The sequence below is a fragment of the Chrysochloris asiatica genome, unplaced genomic scaffold (genome assembly GCF_000296735.1).
Source record: "Chrysochloris asiatica unplaced genomic scaffold, ChrAsi1.0 scaffold00376, whole genome shotgun sequence".
Lineage (NCBI taxonomy): Eukaryota > Metazoa > Chordata > Mammalia > Afrosoricida > Chrysochloridae > Chrysochloris > Chrysochloris asiatica.
In genome coordinates, this window is record NW_006408894.1 from 708,122 (window position 1) to 729,005 (window position 20,884).

Here is a 20,884-nt window from a genome sequence, read left to right on the forward strand (position 1 = left end):
GAGTCCGCATGTATTGTTCACGCAGCTTCACCCAATAACATCTTACATAAACAGAGTATAATGATCAAACCCAGGAAGTTGACATTGTATAGTGCTATTAATTAAACTGTAGACCTTATTCAGATTTAACCATAAACATTAGCTCTTAAATGTTTTGTTCTCTAAGTTACCATATAACATGATTTTGTCCTGTTGGCTACATAAAACTTCAAGTCTTCCCAATAATTACTATAAAACACCATTCTGCATAAATTGTAAGTTCATCTCCATATATAAGCTCCTGACTAGGGGTTTATTCATCTCATATAACTAGGTTGTGAACTTAAGACTTTAAGAAATGTAAACGTCTTCCTCTGCTTTTTTTTTTCCCTGCCACCTCTCCCTGACTTCTTCCCTCTATTTTCACCCCAAGCTCCTTACAATTTCCCAACATACACAAAGACTCATGACACTCTAGACCATTTAATAAAGAAAGCAAAAATAAATGGCCCCCAAATGTTAACTTACCCATTGAGGAAAGGATCTGAGCCATTATTAGTGATGGATCTCATGTCTGGGGTCATGGTGGGGGGGTTGACAGCAGCCTGAATTGTGGCCAGAGTCTCAGCTTCCATGGGGAGCTGTCTACAGAGTGCAGCTTCCTGCAGAAACACAGAGAGAGAGAAGAGTTACTTATTGTCACAAGAATCAGAGCAAAGTATAGTTCATAGGACAACTTTCCACCATGCAATTATGAAACACTTTATTTCTATTCCCAATATTCAGTCAAGTTCACCAGGAATTTACTAGTACTCTTACAGATGAAAACCACTTTCTCACTTTCATAAAGTTAATGAGAAGCTCAGCTAATATTTGACCTTTGGTACTCAGAGACCAATCATCACCCACCTCCAATTGTTTCAACACCCAATCACATAAAGGTTTCTCAAGACACTTCTCTGAACTAGGCTATTTTTACCAACGAGTTCTCAGACTAAAATCAAAATCAATTCATTCAAAGCAGCTGGACTCCTCTGGGCTACCAGGTACATGCAAGCTGGTCTTTGCCGTTCTCAGGTTAGTAAACTGTGGGTTTGCAGAGTTCAGGCTCTCCATTCAATCATATCTGGTAGCCTTATGTCAATAGCCCAGAGAACAAAACTACCAGCTAAAAGAGTTGCAGTCAATTAGGTTTTTTACTTGACTTTTTATTATTATTATTATTGGTCTAAAATGACTGCAGGTTTGAAAACCATGCAGACACAATCCAAATACCACTGATGATTAACTGATAGTATATGAAGTTAATTTGCAATATATATATATATATATATGCAGCATTTTGTTTTAAGTCAGCATTACTTGAGAAGAGTCAGACTAAAAAGTTCTAATTCTGACTACAACTCCTTTCTCTAGGCATGGTGGTGATGGTTATGTGCCATGGAGTCGGTTCTGACTTATAGCAACCCTGTATAGGGTTTCCGAGTCTGTATATCTTTACCAGAGCAGAAAGCCTCATCTTTCTCCTGCAGACCTGCTGGTAGTTTTGAACTGCTGACCGTGAGATTAGCAGCCTGACTCATAACCACTATGCTACCAGAGCTCCTTTTTTCTAGGTAGAGCCTCTCCCATTTTGGCAAACAAGTTCATAAACATAAATTTGCTGTTGTTACCAAAGAAGAACACTTTGTACGTATATTTGCATCCAAAACCAATGCTAGGTCCTTCCCCATATTTATGCCTCTCAGTTTTCTGCTTTCCATGCTGAAGTCATTGGTCTCACCATCCCTCAAACCCCAAAACCATGGATACAATGTCAAACAGAACATTTAGACCATCTAAGTAACAGTATCTTTGTTAAATCTATCCCAGCCCAGCCCTAACATGCTATGACTTTAGAGAGGAGCTGCTGTCTAGACAAGTCCTAGTGAAGTCATCGGCTATAAAAACTTTAGGTTACTAAAGTTCACTATAGTGTTACTAGGAGTTATGATAGCATGACGCTTACAACGGGGAGAGACCTAACTGATGTGAAACCTACACTGAAATAAGTACCCTGGCTCATTTCTTGTCATTCATATTGTAAATAATCAGAATAGTTAGCCAATGTCAATTTTATTAATTAACTCATTAAAGGCACAAGAACAAATAATGGAGTTCTGTTCTTTTTTTTTTAGTTTAAGAAAAAAACAAAAACAGTTTTTTGTATATAATCGAAATCTTGGAAGTACCTTCTGAATAAATTTAGAAAACCTAATTATTTTATAAGAATTGTCTTTACATGGTGGGAGAAGCCTTATTTTCAAACAAAAGCTTTCTTGGAAGCCTTCTATGGAAAAACAATGGAAAGTGTCTGATTGAAGCTGGCGTGAGGAGACTGGGCCTGCTAGTGCCAATCCCTCGGGCACATGCATACACCCCAAACCACGGCCTGAAAACATTGCATCTATGATTTTATTCCCAGTTCTTTGTAAACTGTAAATGCAAGGAATATTTGAGTGCTAACTTTGAACAAACTTATGAAGTTGTACATATTGTGGTTGTTGCTGTTAAGGGCCATTGAGTCAGTTCTGACCCATAGCGACCCTGTAGAGGGTTTCCGGAGAGCAGCTGGTGAGCTTGAATCACTGACCTTGTGGTTCAAAACAACTTTGCAGTTCGGTGCATCAACACACAGTGCCACACCAGGACTAGGGTAGAGCTCTAAGTCGGTTCCGGTTGAGGAACCTTTATTATATATATTAAAAAATCAGTCTAACCATCTGGAATAAATGTTGGGATTTATCTTTTAAAACATATATACTGATTATGTGATACAAAAAGTATAACAAAAAATCCATGACATTTCTTTATACGTGATAAAATTATATGACTACTGGGTAAATTTGCCAACTCCAGGTGCTCAGAGTTTAAATATATTAATAATCATTTCCGTAACTTTGTGGGATTAAAAAACATATATGATAATCTAAAAGAATAAATTATCATCTGGTATGATAGATAAATAATATGAAAATTAAAATTTCAAACATAAGAACAAATGTCAGGAACTAGATATGAAATATATAGTTCTAAACTTTCCTGTTCATTTAACTTATTCTGAGTATTTACCAAATAATATTTGTTGTTGTTGCTGTTAAGTGCTATCTAGTCAGTTCCAACCCATAGCAACCCTAGGGTTTTCGAGCAGAAGTTGGTGAGCCTGAACCACCGACCCTGAGGTTCAAACTGACTTTAAAGTCCAGTGCACTAACTCACAGTGCCACACCAGGTCTCCAGACATAATATAGACTTTTGAAATAACACTTGCGGTTGGCTAAAAAAAGAAATAAAATTGGGTATAGTGCAATAGGATAAACAATGTGACTGAAAACAGCAAGACTGGTGGTTCAAACCCACCAGCTGGTCCTCGGAAACCCTATTCAGGGTTGCTATTATCAGAACTGACTCAACGGCACTTAACAACAACAATAATTTACAATGACCAAATCTGGAAGAACTTACATTGGAGAAAACTTCCTGTATTTTAAATTGAAGATCAGCTGAGGTGCCATTCTTTAGTCTCCGTGTACCCAGATTGCTTCCCTATCTCCTGTGAAGACTTGGACACCACAGTCTTCTGTGTAACTGACAGTATCATTTTCTACTTTCAAATGACTAAAGGTTGCTAATGTACCAAGGGTGAAGAAACACCTAAATAAGAGGCTGTCTGCCCCTGTAAAGATTGATAACCTCAGCATCACTATGAGTCGGAATCGACTTGATGGCAGTAGTTTTTGTTTGTTGGATTTTTACAGTCTGAGAGGTGTCCAGGTGGCATAGGACAAGACAGGTAAGACACATAAGGGTACTTACAACAGTGCCTGGGCACAAGAGATCACTTAATAAATGTTAACTAATTATTATCATGGAGTCCTGGAGTGGTGCTGTAGGATTAGCAATGGACTGCAAACCACAAGGTCAGCAGTTCAATCCTACCAGCTGCTCCTCAGAAACCCTATACAGAGTCACTATGAGTCAGAATTGACTCGACGGCACATAACAACAATTATTATCATACCAAGTTTTGCATTCCATATTCACAAACCAAAAGTCAAAACCAAAACCAAACAATTTTAAAAGTCCCATTCAATTTCATCAAGTGAAATTGATCTATGTTTAGAGGTGAGACACTTCTTCCTGGCAAACTTTCACCTGTGAAGGATTAAACCAAAGTGTGAAATTCATGATGAGTTGGCAAGGCTAAAAAAAAATGTGGTTTTGTTTTTAAAAACGTAGAGACTTGTAAGTTTCTTTTCACTTAATTATGTTGTTGTTGTTAAGTGCTGTCAAGTTGATTTCAATTCATAGTGATCCTGTATGGGGTTTCCAAGGAATGGGTGATGGGTTTGAACCACCAACCTTGTGGTTAGCAGTCCAGTGCTTATCCTTCAGCATTTAATTATATCACTTTGATGTTTCAAAGTGCTGGGTTGGTTTTGATAGAATCTCTCAGATTCTGTTTATCGTGGAATGTCTTGATCACACCATCATGTTTGATTGATAGTTTTGCAGGATAGACGATTCCTGGTTGACAGTTTTTTTTTCTTGTGTAGGGCTTTGTATATGTCCCCCCATTGCCTTTTTGCCTGCATGGTTTGTTCTGAATAGTCAGAGCTTAATCTGATTTGCTTGCCTTTATAAGTGACATTTCTCTTCTCCCTGGCTGTTTTTAGTATTCTCTCCTTGTCTTTGATTTTGGAGAGCTTGATTATTATATGTGTTCGTGACTTTCTTTTGAGGTCTGTCCTTCCTAGGGTATGTTAGGCTTCTTGAATGTTGATCTTCTCATCTTTCAAGATGTCAGAGAAATTTTCTTCCAGAAGTTCTTCAACTATTTCCTCTGTGAACGTCTCTGATTCTTCCTGTTTCAGAATGCCATTTCTTAAGTTGTTCCTCTTCATGTTATCCAGCATGAATCTTAGACTCTCTTCAGATTTTTTTATCCTTTTTTTTTGCTTGTTCTTCTATCTTAGCAGTGTTGAGAGATTTGTCTTGCACTTCGCTAGTTCTGGCTTCCATCTCTTCTATTCTGCTCCTTCCCATTTTCAGTGTATTATCCATTTCTGATACCTTACTAATAATCTGGACCTCTTCTTGAAGGTTTTGAATTGTGTCCAATGTCGTATCATTCTTATTTGATTGCTCCTGTAGTACTTTCCTGACTTCTTCCTTGTTTTCCTCCACTCCTTTTCGGAGCATTTGAATTTGTTTTCATATCATTCTGAATTCTTTCTCAGATATATCCAAAACCTGCTCTTCCTCCTCTTCTAGAAAGCCCTTGTCTGTCTCCAGCTCATTTGTCTCAGCTATTCTCTTCTGTTTTTGGACAGTTTTCAATATCATTTGATGTTTTTTGTTCGTCGTTTCTGACAATTATGTGGTTTTTTTTTTTTAAAGCTTGAGTGGATGTTTGCTGTTTGTTGTTAAGCTTGCTGGGTGTTTCCTGGTGAATATGATCAGGAGATAGGCTCCCCTGTTCACATGTAATGTTTATCAGGTGTTGTTGGCTCTTGTCTCAGTGGTGGAATATTATGGGGTATGCTTATAGCTTGGCTATATGGCCATGATTGCTCTCTCTTCTTGGGTAATGTAGGGAGAAAATCCTGTGTGAAAGATGTGATCAAAAGGACCAAAAGCGGAAGTAATATAAATGCAGAGACAAGAACCACCACTTTGGAATAGAAATGAAGTTGTGGTTGACTGTCCCGAGCTACACAGGCAGTGTATGTGCAAGGTGGATTCCTCCAGCAGTGGGTGAGGGTTTCCGTGCTCTCAGGCCCCTCCTCTAGTCACTATGGTAGAGGTGTGCAGGTAGATATTAAGAAGTTAATGGGAGAAAGATTGTCCACTATTTTTCTCTCTGAAGATCAGTTAGGTATCTGTGTGTGCACAGGGCAATTCTCGAGACGCTTGAGTCCTTTTATGTTGGGGTTTTACAGATTGCTTTATATGGGTCCTGTGCAGGAAGGCCAGGTAGCAGAGCAGCAACGAATGGGGCCGTGAACTGCAAGGTCAGCAGCTGGAAACCACCAGCCTCACTGTGGGAGAAAGGCAAGGCGCTCTGCTCCCGCAAAGACCCACAGCCCCGGAAACCCCGCACAGGGTAGCCTGGAGTCAGAACCAACTCCATGGCAGACAGCCGCCAAGGGTCCTGGAGGAGAAAATTTTAGGGCTGTGTCTCCACGGCTGATGTTGTCCGGGCTGAGCAACGAAGGTGGGGCAGCTAAAAAGAGGGAGAAATGTGTAGTCTCCTGTACTTCTTTTTTTTTTTTTTGCAAATGTCTCTGCACGGCTTTTAGCGCTGGTTTTCTTAGACGGACTGGCTGGAGCCCTGCCCTCTAAACTCTGCCAGGGCAGGGTGGCCACAGTGGTAGTCCCATCTCCAGATTCCTAACTTGCAGTATTTTCCTTAGTATCATGATTTTTTTTCACTTGCAAGTGTGGGAAACTAACATCCTGGAACTTATGGTAGATCCGGAGCTCTGGAGTTGTTCTGTGAGCACTTCCTGAGTGAGATACCATTCCCTCTAGCACGGAGAGTTCCCTACCTGACTTTCTCCACTGCCACGGAAAACGAAATCCAATTATATCACTTTGAAAACTCTAACATTTCATTGAATGAAAATACTTTCTCGTTTCTGGTTATGAATTAAGAAGACAAAAAGCAATACAGAACCCAAAACTTCAAAAAGACTAACCTCACTAACACATCTTCCCCTGAATAAGGGAGAAAAAAAAAATTTTTTTTTTAAATAATTAGATTTCAGGATATTATTTAAACCTCACACCTAGTGTGATTTCGACTGCCACATGACATCTGCCTTTATGACATCTGCACAGGTGGAAAAGAAATACAAGCACACCTGACTTCAGTTTGACTTGAAGCAGCTGTCAAGACTGATGGAGCTACAACATCTGAGGTCAAGACAGAGGATGGGGCCTAAGTAAATGTATGTATAAACAGAGGGGTGACAGTAAGCCTAGGTGTCCAAGGACATGAGTCAGGCCTCCTGACTCACACAGAACAGAGCAGGGTAGCTGTATCTCCACGTTTGGCCCTTAGCTCTCACACATCTAGGTTGTTGTTGTTGTTATGTGCCGTGGAGTCGGTTCTGACTCATAGCGACACTGTACAGGGTTTCTGAGGCTGTAAATCTTTATGGGAGCAGATAGCCTCATCTTTCTCCCGCAGAACACAGCTGGTAGTTTTGAACTGCTGACCTTGCGGCTCGCAGCCCAATTCGTAACCACTACGCTACCAGAGCATCTAGGTTAACACGTGGTAAACTGACTGGAACATCCAAGTCCCTGTCTCTCATCTCCCAACTCTACTCCAGTTACAGGTCTATTCACAGGCCTTCCCAGGGTCATTTCCACCTTTGCCCACCACAGCCTCCCAGACAAGCCTTCAGTTTCCTAGATTTTTCATGACTCTGGGTCCCTTTTCATCTAGCCATATCTTCCCCATTCTTAGTGGCTCTGTGAAACCACCTCTTCTAGGATACCATCCATGACCACCACAGACATAGTATATCACATACCATTTTCCTCTTCCAGCCCTGAATTTCTAAAGAAATGTGCCCAGCTGGTGTCTGCAACTCAACAGGCCTCTCACATAGCACTCCTCATTTGGCCCCCAAATAGCTCTTTTTCCTCACTTCAAGCTTTCTCTTAATGCCACTAATGACTATCCAAATTCAAAATCCAAGTCAACTATGTCTCCATCAGCTCCTATAACAATTTTTTTCAATCACAGTTGTACTTATTTAAAAAAAAATACTATTGACTGCATGAAGAACAAACAAATCTGTCTTGGAAGAAGTACAGCCAGCAATCTTCTTAGAAGCATGGACTTTGTACTTTGGGTATGTTGTCAGGAGGGTCCAGTCCCTGGAATCTGTTCTTAGAGCCACCACACAATGACAGTGTGGCAGAGAGAGGAAGCCAAGTGTTGAGGTTGGTAGACTTTAAATATTCAGCCCTTTCACCCACTTTCTGTGGACTTTGGCAAGTTACTTCATTTCCCTGAGCCTGTTTTCACAGTTATAAAACAGGAATACCAATATCCTCACCTTAGACAGTTGAAATGAGGATTTACTGAAATAGCCTGTTTAACTGTCCCAAACACAGTTTCCCTTTCTGAATTAGGAAAGAAATTCAACTGGATGAATTTTATTCTCCTTTTCAACATATATGGGTGGAGCTAGTGTCTTGGGAATTCACAACAAATCAAGCAAAGTTTTAAGTTCCTATTTTAAAGGCCAGTTACAGAAAGTTCTGGAACGCTGTCGCTGGTACCCCCGCCCTTACTCTCTCCCACCACAACTTTATATTTTATCTCCACATCCAATATGGGGGTGGAAAGACTGTTGCAAAACAATGACTTGAATTTTTCTTTCGGAGTTTGTGGTCTGTCCATCTAGGTCTCTGGAAAGAATAATTATAGGTGGATTCAAAAACACCCTCTCCTAGCAGCTGGGGAGGAGCGGCGGTGTAAAATTGCTGGAGGGGTCAGGGATGTTAAAGACAAATGCTGATTAATAGGTGTCCCTGGAAGCAAACCTCAAACCTACTTTCCTTCTGACTCCCCCACTGGCCTACAGCTTGCTGGTGGAGTGAATCAACAGAGGAGGTGAGAATGTAAACAGCAGCTGAAAGCATCTTGCAGCCCTGCCTGTCCTTGGCTGAGGGAACACCTCCCTCCAGCCAGCTCCTGCCCTCCCTGGAATGTACTTCAAAGGGAGACAAATGACAATAACCTCTTCTGAGGGTGCTCTGCTGGATTTAAGTGTGTGTGGTGAGCGTAAGGATTCTACAAAAATGGGAGACTGGATTGTTTTAATTATAAAGGGTGGGGTGAGTAGAAACAAATGGGGGGAAAAAAGGCAATATTCTGAAATCCTAACATTAAAATAGTTGCTCTGGTGCCAAAAAGGAGCCCTGGTAGTTCAGTGTATTAATATTCATCTGCTTACTGAAAGGTCTGTGGTTCGAACCCACCAGCCACTCTGCAGGAGAAAGACACAGCAGTCTGTGTCTGTAAAGATTTACAGCTTTGGAAACCCAATGGGGTAGTTCTACTCTGCATTACAGAATCACTATTGGTGGCACTGGAGTCCTGGTGTAGCACTGTCGGATAAGCATTCCTCCTCAAGGTCAATGGTTCATACTCACCAGCCACTCCTCAAAAACCCTACACAGGGTAGCTATGAGTGAGTCAGAACCAACTCGACGACATGTAACAACAAGCTGGACTAGAGTCCTGGTATCGTGCTCTAGAATTAGCACTGGACTTCTAACTGAAAGGTTGGTGATTTAAACCCACCAGCCGTTTCTTAGAAACTCTATACAGGGTCGCTATGAGCCAGAAATGACTCAGTGGCTCTTAACAACAACAACACGAGTCAGACTTGACTGGATGGCAACAGGTTTGTATTTTTCTGGGGCAGAAAAGTTGTTCTCGCTGCCGAAACCCCAAGGGACTTCAGAAGCAGAATGTAGAATTATTTACCTTCTTTATAGAAAAAGAAAGGCCCTAATATAAATCACTTTTTAACCCTGTGCCTAGGGATTCTAGAAATTCACAGTCACATTTCCTGGAGCCTCCTTATTTGAAAATACCTCATCACACATGCTCAGCTGCCAAGCTGTCGCTACGAAAGAAGAGTGGAAACTTGGACACTTTGGGGAAGACATTTGTTAAGTCCATAATTACTATCCATGGTCTGTTTGAGGTTCTTTTAATTCAGGATGTATACAGCAATTGTGTGTTATTCTGCAATCTGCTTCTGTTGTCCCTTAGATCATGTTAAAGGAAACATTATAATTTAGATATTTTTCTCTCTTCACTTAAAAAAATAAAAAAGAAGCAAAATGGATTTTGAAACGCAGGATTTCTTTAAACCTCAGTGATCTCATTAACATCGGACACAGAAGAGGTTTATTTGTTTTTTCTTTTGTGCAAACTTAGTAAACCCCCATTTAAAAAAATATTTCAACTTAGAACATTTTTCCAAAAGGGCCCTTTGAATTGAGACCTGGTGGTGCAGTGGTTAAGCTCTTGGCTGCTAACTTTAAGATGAATTGTTGAGTGTACCCGCTGCTTTGTGGCAGAAAGACAGGACATCTGCTTCCCTGTAAAGGTCCACAGCCTCGGAAACCCCACAGGGCAGTTCTACTTTCTCCTATAGGGTCACTATGAGTCAGGAGGATGGCAGTGAAGTTTATTTTGTCTTTTTTTTTTTTTAAGTTGGTATTATTCCTCAGCAAGGGAACACCAGAACATTTTACAAAATTGAGTATTTCTAGAACTTGTAGGCAAATAAGAAGTTTGACAAAAGCTGGAATGTTGTTGTTGTTAGGTGCCATCGAGTCAATACCTACTCATAGCGACCCTATACACAACAGAACAAAACACTGCCCGATCCTGGGCCAACTTCACAATTGTTGCCACACTTGAGCCCACTGATTCTGCCATTTTGCCAATCCATCTCACTGGGGGTCTTTCTCTTTTTTCTCTGAACCTCCACCTTACTAAATATGATACCCTTTCTCCAGCGACTAGTCCCTCCTGACAATATGCCCGAAGTATGAGAGACAAAGTTTGGTCATCCTGACCTCCAAGGAGCACTCTGGCTGCACTTCTTCCAACACAGATCTGTTAGTTCTTTTGGCAGCCCATGGCACTTTCATTATTCTCCTGCAACACCATAAATCAAAAGCATCAATTCTTCTATGGTCTTCCTTAGTCACTGTCCAGCTTTCACATGCATATGAGGTTATTGAAAATACCATGGCTTAGGTCACGTGCACCTTAGTCCTCAAGCTGACATCTTTGCTCTTCAACATTTTAAAAAGGTCTTGTGCAGCAGATTTGCCTAATGCAATATATCGTTTGATTTCTTGACAGCTGCTTCCTTGAGTGTTGATAGTCGATCCAAGAAGAAAGCTGGAATAGAAGCTCTTCAATGACAGAGACTAGAGACTAGATCTGTTTGATCACTGTTGTATATTTAATGCCTTCAGTGTCTGTTGAACAAATAAGTAAGTGGACTCGTTGTGTCCCCATGTGGAGAGCAGAACTACTCCAGAGGATATCCTTGGCTATAATCTTGATAGAAGCATCGTGCCACCCAAACTCCTCCAAGTTACTATTGTTGCTGTTAAGTGCCATCGAGTCAGTTCTGACTCATAGTAACCCTGTATAGGATTTCCGAGAAGTGTCTGGTGGGTTTGACCTTGCAGTTAGCAGTCCAGTGCTTATCCTACAGCACCACACCACGACTTCCAAGGTACTACTGAAGGACTTATATTCTGACTAAGTGTTGGACAAAATGACCTCTATATCCCCATCAACTCTGAAATCTAACCTATTTGTAAGCTGTTGCCAAGCGCTGTAGCGTGGGTTCTGACTCATAGCGACCCTGTATAGTGTTTCTGAGAAGCAGCAAGCAGCTGGTGAGTTTGAACCACAGATCTTGTGGTTCTCAGTTCAGTGCTTATCTTATAGCACCACACCAGGATTCCTATCTGTACACTATTTTTTTCTAAAAGTTAAAATGTAATCCCATGTTCTGAAGTAAAAATTAGAAAATAGTCACCATTTATGCATCATGATCTACTATGATATGACACTTTTTAACCTCTTGAAAGCTATTCTTCACATAACAAAAAACAGACCTCATAAGCTTCCCCAGACCAGCTCTATTCACAGCCGGGTGTGTCCCTCCATGGAGCCCTTGGTCAGGAATGGCTGTTAGAGGGGCCAGCTGGCCGGCTGGGCTTGGCGGTGGCTGTCAAGCTGAACAGAAATCTGTGAGACCTGCCAAAAGAATTCTTCAGCCTCCTGTCTAAACCTCTTGCCTTGTCCCTGTCGCCCTGGAAACCAGAGGCCAGGCTTACTCAGCATTTTTGTTTGACAAGCTGAATTATTCCATCCACCAATCCCCAATTAAGGTAAGAACAGTGCTCAATTCGTTTGAAAATAACAATAATTTTTTCAACAACGCTGCCTCTGGAGAAGGGGCAAAGAGTAGCAAACACTTCTCTACTTACAGTCTTCCAGACTCTGGGAACAGAAAGGATGGCCTTAGGTTAAAATGAAGGCAGAAGACTCCTTAGTTTTTTTGTATTTTTAAAAAAATTTAAATGCATATACTTATGGAAAGAAATACTCTCCTCAGATAAAGCCATGAATCTGTTTTCATGCCAAAGAATTGTTCTCTTAGATGCATGAATAGGGACTGACAAAAGACTGTTTCTCAATTCTTACCAGTTACTAACATTTTCCATTTTATCTAACAGAGTTGCAGTCATGCCCTTTATGATACTGAACAAACACTGTGTTGACTTTTAAGATGTAACAGGAGAATATTCTATAGGCAGGGTGGGCAACTGTGGCTCTGATGATTTTTTAAAAATTATGTGCAGTTCTGGTATATTAAGGAAAACAGAGTGCTGGTGTGGTGCGCTGGACTGCAAGGTCGGTTTGAACCACAAGGTTGGTGGTTCAAGCTCACCAGCTGCTCCTCAGAAACCCAATACAGGGTCGCTATGAGTCAAAACTGACTCAACAGCACATAACACCATAATAATAAGAAAGAAAAGGCTATAATACCGTATCCTAGTATGCTACCAATTTTGTTTTATAAAACCAAGTACACAGGCAAAAGGACTGGAAAGAAATCATGGACAGCTTCCCAGCAGCTCTCTAGAAGCTGTTGTTTGTTAGTGCTGTGAAGTCAATTCTGAGTCACAGAAACTCTGTATAGGGTTTCTGAGGAGCAGCTGATGGGTTTGAGCCACCAACCTGACAGTGCGCTGTCCAGTGCTTATCCTACAGCGCCACCCTGATTATTATTTTCTGTTGTTTCTGTGTACTTTACATATTTTCTACAATGAATGTATGTTTGGGAGTTTTATATGGCAGTTTTATCTATTTTTCAAATTTACAAAGAGCAAGACTGACTCTTTGGTTCAGCTCTGAGTATTAACAAAAGCATGGGGCTGTGAGACGGTCACCACAATCAAGACACAGAGTCAGCATTCCCCACAATAGTCACTTACGCTTCCCTTCCGTGGTCCTTGTACATGGCTCTTGTACACACCCCCAACACCTGGCAATCAACTAGCTCTTCTCAATCCCTCTAGTTCTGCCTTTTCCAGAATGTTCTAAGTGGAATCCTATAGCATGTAGCTTTTGGAACCTGGCTTCTTTCATTTAGCAAAATGCTTTCTTTTATTTCAGAAGAAAAACCCCAATAAACTACATTATTTTCAAATAAAAAGAGCTCCATGTTTCTTTGAAGTCCTGGTATGGCACTATGGGTTAATGCTCTTGGCAGCAAAGTCGGTTTGAATGGCAAGTTTGGCAGTTCAAGCTCACCAGTCCCTTCTAGGAATACCTATACTGGGTTGCTATGGGTCGGAACTGACTTTACGGCACTTAACAACAACAATAACAACATATGTTTCTATTAAACCAAAAGCAAAAACAATTACCACAAACTATATTTTAATTTCTTAAACACAAAAAAACAAATTTCCAACTTAGAATTGTTTATTTTTTCTAGGGTTGCCATTTCTTTGGTGAACCTGAAACTGCCTCATATCCATCCTTTTGGGAAATGTAGTAAAAACAAAACTCTCATTATCATGAGCAATGGAGGATGTCTTTTACGAATATCCAGTTTCCATGATGTCTGTGTTTGATGTCTGTTGATGTAGGAAAGACCTCACTCTGTAATAAGGCTGTGTGCTCTGGGGCACTACTCTAGTGGGACAACCTGCCGTATTCCAAGATCATCCATCAGATATCAGATATAAGGAGTGGAACTCTACTGCTGTAAAACACTCCCCCCTTCCACACCCCCAAAAGTCCCCAAACAAAACCTATTACCATCAGGTCTATTCTGACTCATCACGACCCCAACATGGGCTTTTCTTGGCTGTAATTGTCATGCCAGCAGTTTGCCAGGCCTTTTGTTGTTGTTGTTGTTCAGCACTTCTGGTTGGGTTTTCACTGCTAACTTTTACGTAAGTGAAAACCATTTGCACTGTAGAAGGACAACATTGTTGCTGTTGCTAAGTCCTATCGAGTCAATCTGATTCCCAACGACCCTGTATAGAGTTTCCAAGGAGCAGCTGGAGGGTTTGGACTGCTGATCTTGTGGTTAGCAATCTTGTGCTTACCCAACAGTCCCACACCAGGAGATTCCACCGGTAAATTGTAGGGTCCTTTTTTAAAGTTACTCTCTACTTCAGAAGATTCCTAATCAATAAGGAGAACTTCTTAACTGCTCTGGATTCACAATCCTACAGATCTGTACAACTATCTAGCGGCCTTAGGGGCCATTAAAAAAAAAAAGAAAAGAAACATCTTATGCTCCCTTTCCCAGAAGTCTGTGCTGTGCTTGGTCTCACTCAGCTCCATTAAATGAGAGTCAAAGGTCATAGCTACAGAACCTCAGGAAGAAGGAAATGATTTTAATTTACTTTTCTGACCACCCATTTTCATCATATTTAATCATTTTGTCTACTTTGGTAAGATATAAATGATTTGAGGGCAGAAATACTCCATTTATCTTTCTATTATTTCCCATTAAATAAATGTTGACTGAATAAGTAAACGAAGATAGAAAGGAAAGAGGAATGAAAAAAATATGATTTTTCTATCCTGAAATGATGGAGGCTCACTTTAGATTTATAATCAGACTTCCCCTTAATTCATTTTTGTTAATATCCTGGCATGATTACAATGCACAATAGCTCTTAGCATCGTAAGATGTACGTCAGATTGTTTAACAAGGATCGTTGCTGAAGAGTTGTTTATTCGACAGAGCAACATCATTAGATTACACCCACTCCTCACTGATGACATTTTTAGGTCCCAAGGACCAGGCTGTTGTGTAAAATATCAGCATTATGTGAAAATGAAGGATGTTACATCGGATCATAAAATGGAAGATAACTACGTCATTATTAACTGCTACATTACATCATCACATATCTACCAAACCATCGAGATTCATGGCCCAGGCAAAGTTGATACACCACTTTAACTATCACAGCCATAATTACTCACAGCTTAGCATGTTACTGCCAGATGCACATTCATTAATGCACAAAACACATAGATTGTTTCACTTCTGTAAATGCAAAATGTCAGCTAATGAGATGGCTGAAAAGTGAGAACTATGTGTCTATCCCTAGAGGAAAAATGGCATAGCATAAGGAGGAGGAGGAAGAAATTACACTGAATATTTACATGTTGTTGTTAGGTTCCATCGAGTAGATTTCAACTTATAACAACCCTATGTACAAGGCCCGGGCCTGTGCCAATGGCTGTTAAATTTGAGCCATTGTTGCTGCTACTATGTCAATCCATCTCATTGGAAGGGCTTTATCTCTTTTGTTGATCCTATACTTTCCTAAGTGCAATGTCCTTCTCCTTCTCTATGGACGAGTCCTTTTGGACAATATGTCTAAAGTACAAGAGAGGAAGTCTTGCCATCCTTGCTTTAATGGAGAAATCTAGCTATGCTTATTCCATAACAGATTTTTGTACTCCTTAGGCAGTTCATGGTTCTTTCAATATTCTTCACCAACACCAAATTCAAACGCACTGATTCTTCTCCTGTCTTCTTTATTTACATGGTAGTAGTGGTGTGCTGTGGAGTCTGTTCTGACTCAATAGTGACCCTGTACAGGGTTTCTGAGGCTGTAAATCTTTACGGGAGCAGAGAGCTTCATTTTTCTCCCATGGAATGGCTGGTAGTTTTGAACTGCGGACCTTGAGGTTAACAGCTTGACTCGTAACCATTACGCTACGATTCCTATGACATTTTCACAGTCATTATCTACTTATTAAATTCACCTACTTATTAAAATTTCCAACCTCTCTTATTACTAAAGATAGAGCGAAGGATAGGGCTTCCAAACTGGAAGGCAGTCGAATGAAATCCTCTGTGAACAAAAGGGAACAAGCTAATTACAAACTGTACAATGGGCAGTTGTTGACTACCCAGAGCATGAGAGAATTCTACAGAACAAACAGAATTCTACAGATAATCTTCATATCTTACCAAGACAACCACCTTCTAATCTCTACGTATTTCTACCAGATGCCTAGAAGCAGCTAAACCCGATGTCATTAATACTTCCAGTTTACTTTCCTGCACTGTCCTGGCCTTGTTCTAACAATATAGTGAGGTAGGGAGTCACCAAAAGCAAAAAATTTAAAAAATAAACACCACCACAAAAGCACCAAATGATATGCATAATGCACACGTGAACAATCAGGTGTTTTGGAAAACGCCCAAAGAACTATTATAGAATACTCCAACATTGACTGAATGGACTTACATAGTGTATCAGGCTGATTCTGAATGGGAATCAAAATATCCACAATTAAAAAGTACATTTAATGGGCCCCTGGGAGATGTCAGCCCAGTCACTTGACCTCGTTGACCCTCAGTTGTCTCACCTGTAGAAAGGAGTAAAGCACTCCCTACCTCGTAGCCTTGGAGTGAGACTGAAATGAGATAAAGCACGGTGCCTGGCACACAGTAAGTGCTCAATCCCATGGGGACCCATGAAGGTACCAACCCCAGCCATCCCTTCGAGTGGTCTGGCACTGCACTGTCCAATACATTTCCATATGTGGCTACTGAGTACTGAAAGAAACATAGCTAGCTCAAATTGTGATGTGCTATAAGTCTTAAATACACGCACACCAGGTTTTGGCAATGTTGCATACTGAGTACATGCTAAAATGATAATAGTTTCAATACACTGGATTACATAGAATGTATGATTAAAGTTAATTTCACCTGGAAAAAAAGTATATTTAGACCTTTTTTCCTGAATCTCATAATAAAAAGAAGATAACAGAACCATCCATTCAATCTCTTCCTTCAAACTGCTCTGTTTCTCAAAAATTAAAGGAGCCTCTCACTCTTCAGCAAAATCTGGACACCATTTTACTGCTGTTGTCCTTCCCAGTGCTGTGACACAGCAACATGCTACAAGTTCCTTAACATTAAGGGATCAGCACTTGAGGAACTTCGTTGGCATTTCTGTAATAGGAACCATCAGTACTATATTCTGCTTCAAAGGCACCTACAGTTTGAATAAAGGCAATAATTTGGGGCACTTCTCCCACCCCTTTTCAGAAATTCTTTCTGTGGGAAAGAAGGAGGTGGCGCAAGCAAAAGAGAAATACAGAAAAAGGCAGATACTGAGAAACAGATCATTCTGCACATAACCGTCATAGCTTTGTGAAAAAAGCAGAGCAAAACAAAAAGTAATTAAGGTTCCTTCAAATACAAACTAGAAATTTATAAATACTACTATAATACTGTGTAATTTACTCTACATTATAAACTAGAAAAAAATGTCCAAATAGCTTTATCCAAAGGCAGAAAATAATAAAACAATTATTTCCTGCCAAGAAACCTGATATTGTATTTCTAAAAACAGTATAAACAACTGTTACCCTGAAATAACCATGGAAGTTCAGACACAAATCCTCAGGGGAGGGTACCACTGCAGTCACGTTATAGACGTGTATTCCTTAAATTCAGAGGAAAAGTTCAGTTGGGCAACAAAGCACAACTTAGACTTTTCCCTCTCATGTTCAAAAGCTTTATCTAAGAAACAATTTTCATTCACACATGGTGTAGTATATAGACCCTAGAACTTACTTGATGAAAAATGTATTATTCATTAATTGAAGTCAATGTATGTTTTTTAAAACATCAGATGTAACTTAAAAATCAAAGCAAAACAAAAACTGTGTTTACCCTAACACCCCTGGCCCTGGAATAAAGTTCTATGGAGCAGTTAAAATCACCTATTTGCATAAACCAGAAAAGGGAAGCTACCCATGTTATCTTGCTTCACATGAGTCATAAAGCAAAGCCTGAGGAATTAGAACAATAAACTGAAGCTTTCCTCCCTAAAATGCAGCCAGCAGAATTTATGAGATCTGCAATTATGAGTTACATTAGTTTTGCAACAGAGAAGAGAGCATTATACTCTTCCACAGACCAAGCCACGGAAGCAGGGAGAAAACTGTGGGTTCATTCAGGGTTCTCTTTTATTCATGTTTTGAAGTGTAACTCTAAGCCTGATCCACAGCAGACACACAGCAACATTCAGTTAACTGATGAAATAAGTGAATGAATGGTGGATGGCATAAAGGCAGCCCCATCCATGTGTAGGCAGTTTTGCAAAGCTTGCTATCAAAGTCGTGATACAAACCACTTTCCTTCTCTCTTCAATTTTTCCAACTCTTTCTCACATACTGTGGTGAAGTAAAGATGGCCAAAGATTCTTTGTTCTCCCTTTCAGAGACTGTCTCCTCTACTGTCTGCTTTAATCTGAGGGGGTTCTGTGACTGTTTTGATGGAAAGAATATAGCAAAAGTGACTCTGTGAGAGTTTCCAGAGTCAAGCTCTTAGAACTGGCAGCTTCTACTTCTTGTATCTTAGAACACTGTCTCTGAGAGATCTGAGACTGCCATTCTGGAGATGTCGCATGTAGATGCCCCAGGCTATAGTTCTAGCTAAGCCCAGTCTTCCAGCTATCCTCACCATGGCACCACAAACTTGAGTGAAGCCATCTGGGACCCTTCAGACCAGCCCACCCACTGGATAAATACCACCAAGTGACCTCAGTCAATACCACACCACCACATAGAGCCGAAGAATAGCCCAGCTGAGCCCTGCCCAAATTCCTGACCCACATAATCATGTGATATAATAAACCGGTTATTGTTTTAAGTCACTAAGTTTTGGGAAATTTTGCTATACAGCAATAGATAATTAAAACATGCCCTTTACTCTCTCTTTTCTCTTTTCTTTTTCTGAAGACTAGTAGTGGAAGCCAAAGGCAGTCATACGAATATAACCAGACTTTGTATTCATAAATTTGGCTCTCAACACAGTACAGACAGGATGTTTGCAGAAGAAACTAGACTCCAATCATGAGGTCTGGATTAGGACTTCAGGCCTTCCATGCTTCTCGAGAAAGGTTTACCATGATTGAAAACACATACCCTTAGTCTTGGCACCAAGGCCACGGAGCCGCCATTATGTGCTACGGAAGGCCATACCTGCCTCTTGAGCTCCTCTTGGCACATTCTAATCCTCTCTCTCTCCATCTGGATCCGCTGAAGCCGCAGTTTCTGCTGCTGTTGCTGCTGAGTGGTCAATGCATTGGGCATGGTCATGAGTCCTGCTTGTGGGTTCTGAGTAGGGTGGCTCTGCTGGCTCAGGTTATTGGGTGCCATTTGCTGCTGGTGTTGGTGGTTCATCACTACAGGAGAAAAGACCTACAGGTTAATAACCAGACCTGCAATATGTTATCACAAAGAGACCAACTAAACACTTTGTGTCTTAGAGTAAGTATTCCAGATATTTCTTCCAAAGTACTTTATGTTAATCATTACTGTTTAAATAATTATTACCTTAATTCAATTCATGGAGGCTGGGATACTGGCCACACTCTTGACTCACCTAGTTTCTGTTTTTGTGTTCTTTTTAAAATCTTATTTCACACAGTCCCCGTGCCTAGAATCCATTGCAGAAATTATATAGAATATAGTGAGAAAAAGTAAATTTCACAAAGGGTACCACAACATCATTTTACCAGGACATTTTGGTATGTGTGTACTCTCTGAGGCAAGTTGCATGTTTACGGCAGAGTTAAGAAGGATGTGTGCTCATTAGTATATGGTGAGTACACAATAATATCTCAAACAGGTGAATGAATTAAAAAACAGCACTTAGATCAGAGATCTACACCCAACCACTACCCTATCAATGCTTTGTTAAAAAGAAATGATGTCTCAAAGAATTATGCGCTAAGCTCAGGAACAAAGGTTTCAATATTTGCAAAGGGAAAATTAATGAGAAAGAAATTATAAAAAATGTTAACTATGTCTGTGATTTGGATAAAGGTACTTCAAGTATACAAGTTTTCAAAATTCTTTATCTGCATTTCTTAAACATTTTTAATATCAGCATGGAGAACTCCACTATAGAAAACAACTTATAAATGTATCTTTGGCATCATCACACAAAATAAATTTTTTCAAAAGTGCTAGTTTTCTGAAAAATAGTTTGCCAGTCAAAATTTGCTTAACATCTGTTTAGGAAAAACATGCTTTTCAGTCTATTTGCAAATAGGTCAAGGCTATAGGCAACAAGGTATAATTTTATATGCTCACTTCATTTCTGAGAACATATCTCAATTTCTGCTATGTTTGGTGTTACTACCTTTAAATGATAAAAGTTATTGGCATTTTTTACTGAAACTCCAAAAGTTAAATATTTCAGATCTTCAGTGTGCTATAGACATTACATAGAAATATGTTTTCTAGCTAAATTTTCAAGTGCCTAACTATGTGTGTCTCACATTTCAAATGGCACTGAAGGCAGTGCTGCACAAGCAACAGAATAGTTCAAACCTACTTGGTGTGGCGCCCTAGGATAAGCACTTGACCTCAAAGTCAGTGGTTCAAACTTACCAGCTGCCCCTCAGAAACTCTATTTAAGGTCACTATGAGTTGGAACAGACTCAAAGGCACTTTAACAACAACATGAACCTGAAACCGCTCAACAGTACACACAACAGAAGAGAATAGGGTCTTACTTGTTTTGGCCTGGTGGTCAGGAACTAGCTGTGGTCTAGTTCAAAACAAGCACATTGTATGAAAACAGAATCACATGGTTTATTGTTGTTGCTGTTGTTGGTAGGTGCTGTCGAATCAGTACCACCTCATAACGACCTTATGTACAACAGGACAAAAGTCCTGAGCCAATCTCACAGTCGTTGCTATGCTTGAGCCCACTTACTTGCA

At 40.2% G+C, this 20,884-nt stretch overlaps 1 protein-coding gene across 1 annotated transcript in view; it reads right to left on the minus strand.

Annotated features, from left to right (window-relative positions):
* The window catches only part of WWTR1 (WW domain containing transcription regulator 1), a 193,538-nt gene that overhangs the window by 6,998 nt on the left and 165,656 nt on the right, over positions 1 to 20,884 (minus strand). The window contains exons 3-4 of the mRNA XM_006876363.1: positions 19,136 to 19,338; positions 508 to 641 (exon numbers count right to left, since the gene is read on the minus strand). Of these exons, the coding sequence (XP_006876425.1) occupies positions 508 to 641; positions 19,136 to 19,338 (337 nt within the window). The remainder of the gene's footprint in view (positions 1 to 507; positions 642 to 19,135; positions 19,339 to 20,884) is intronic.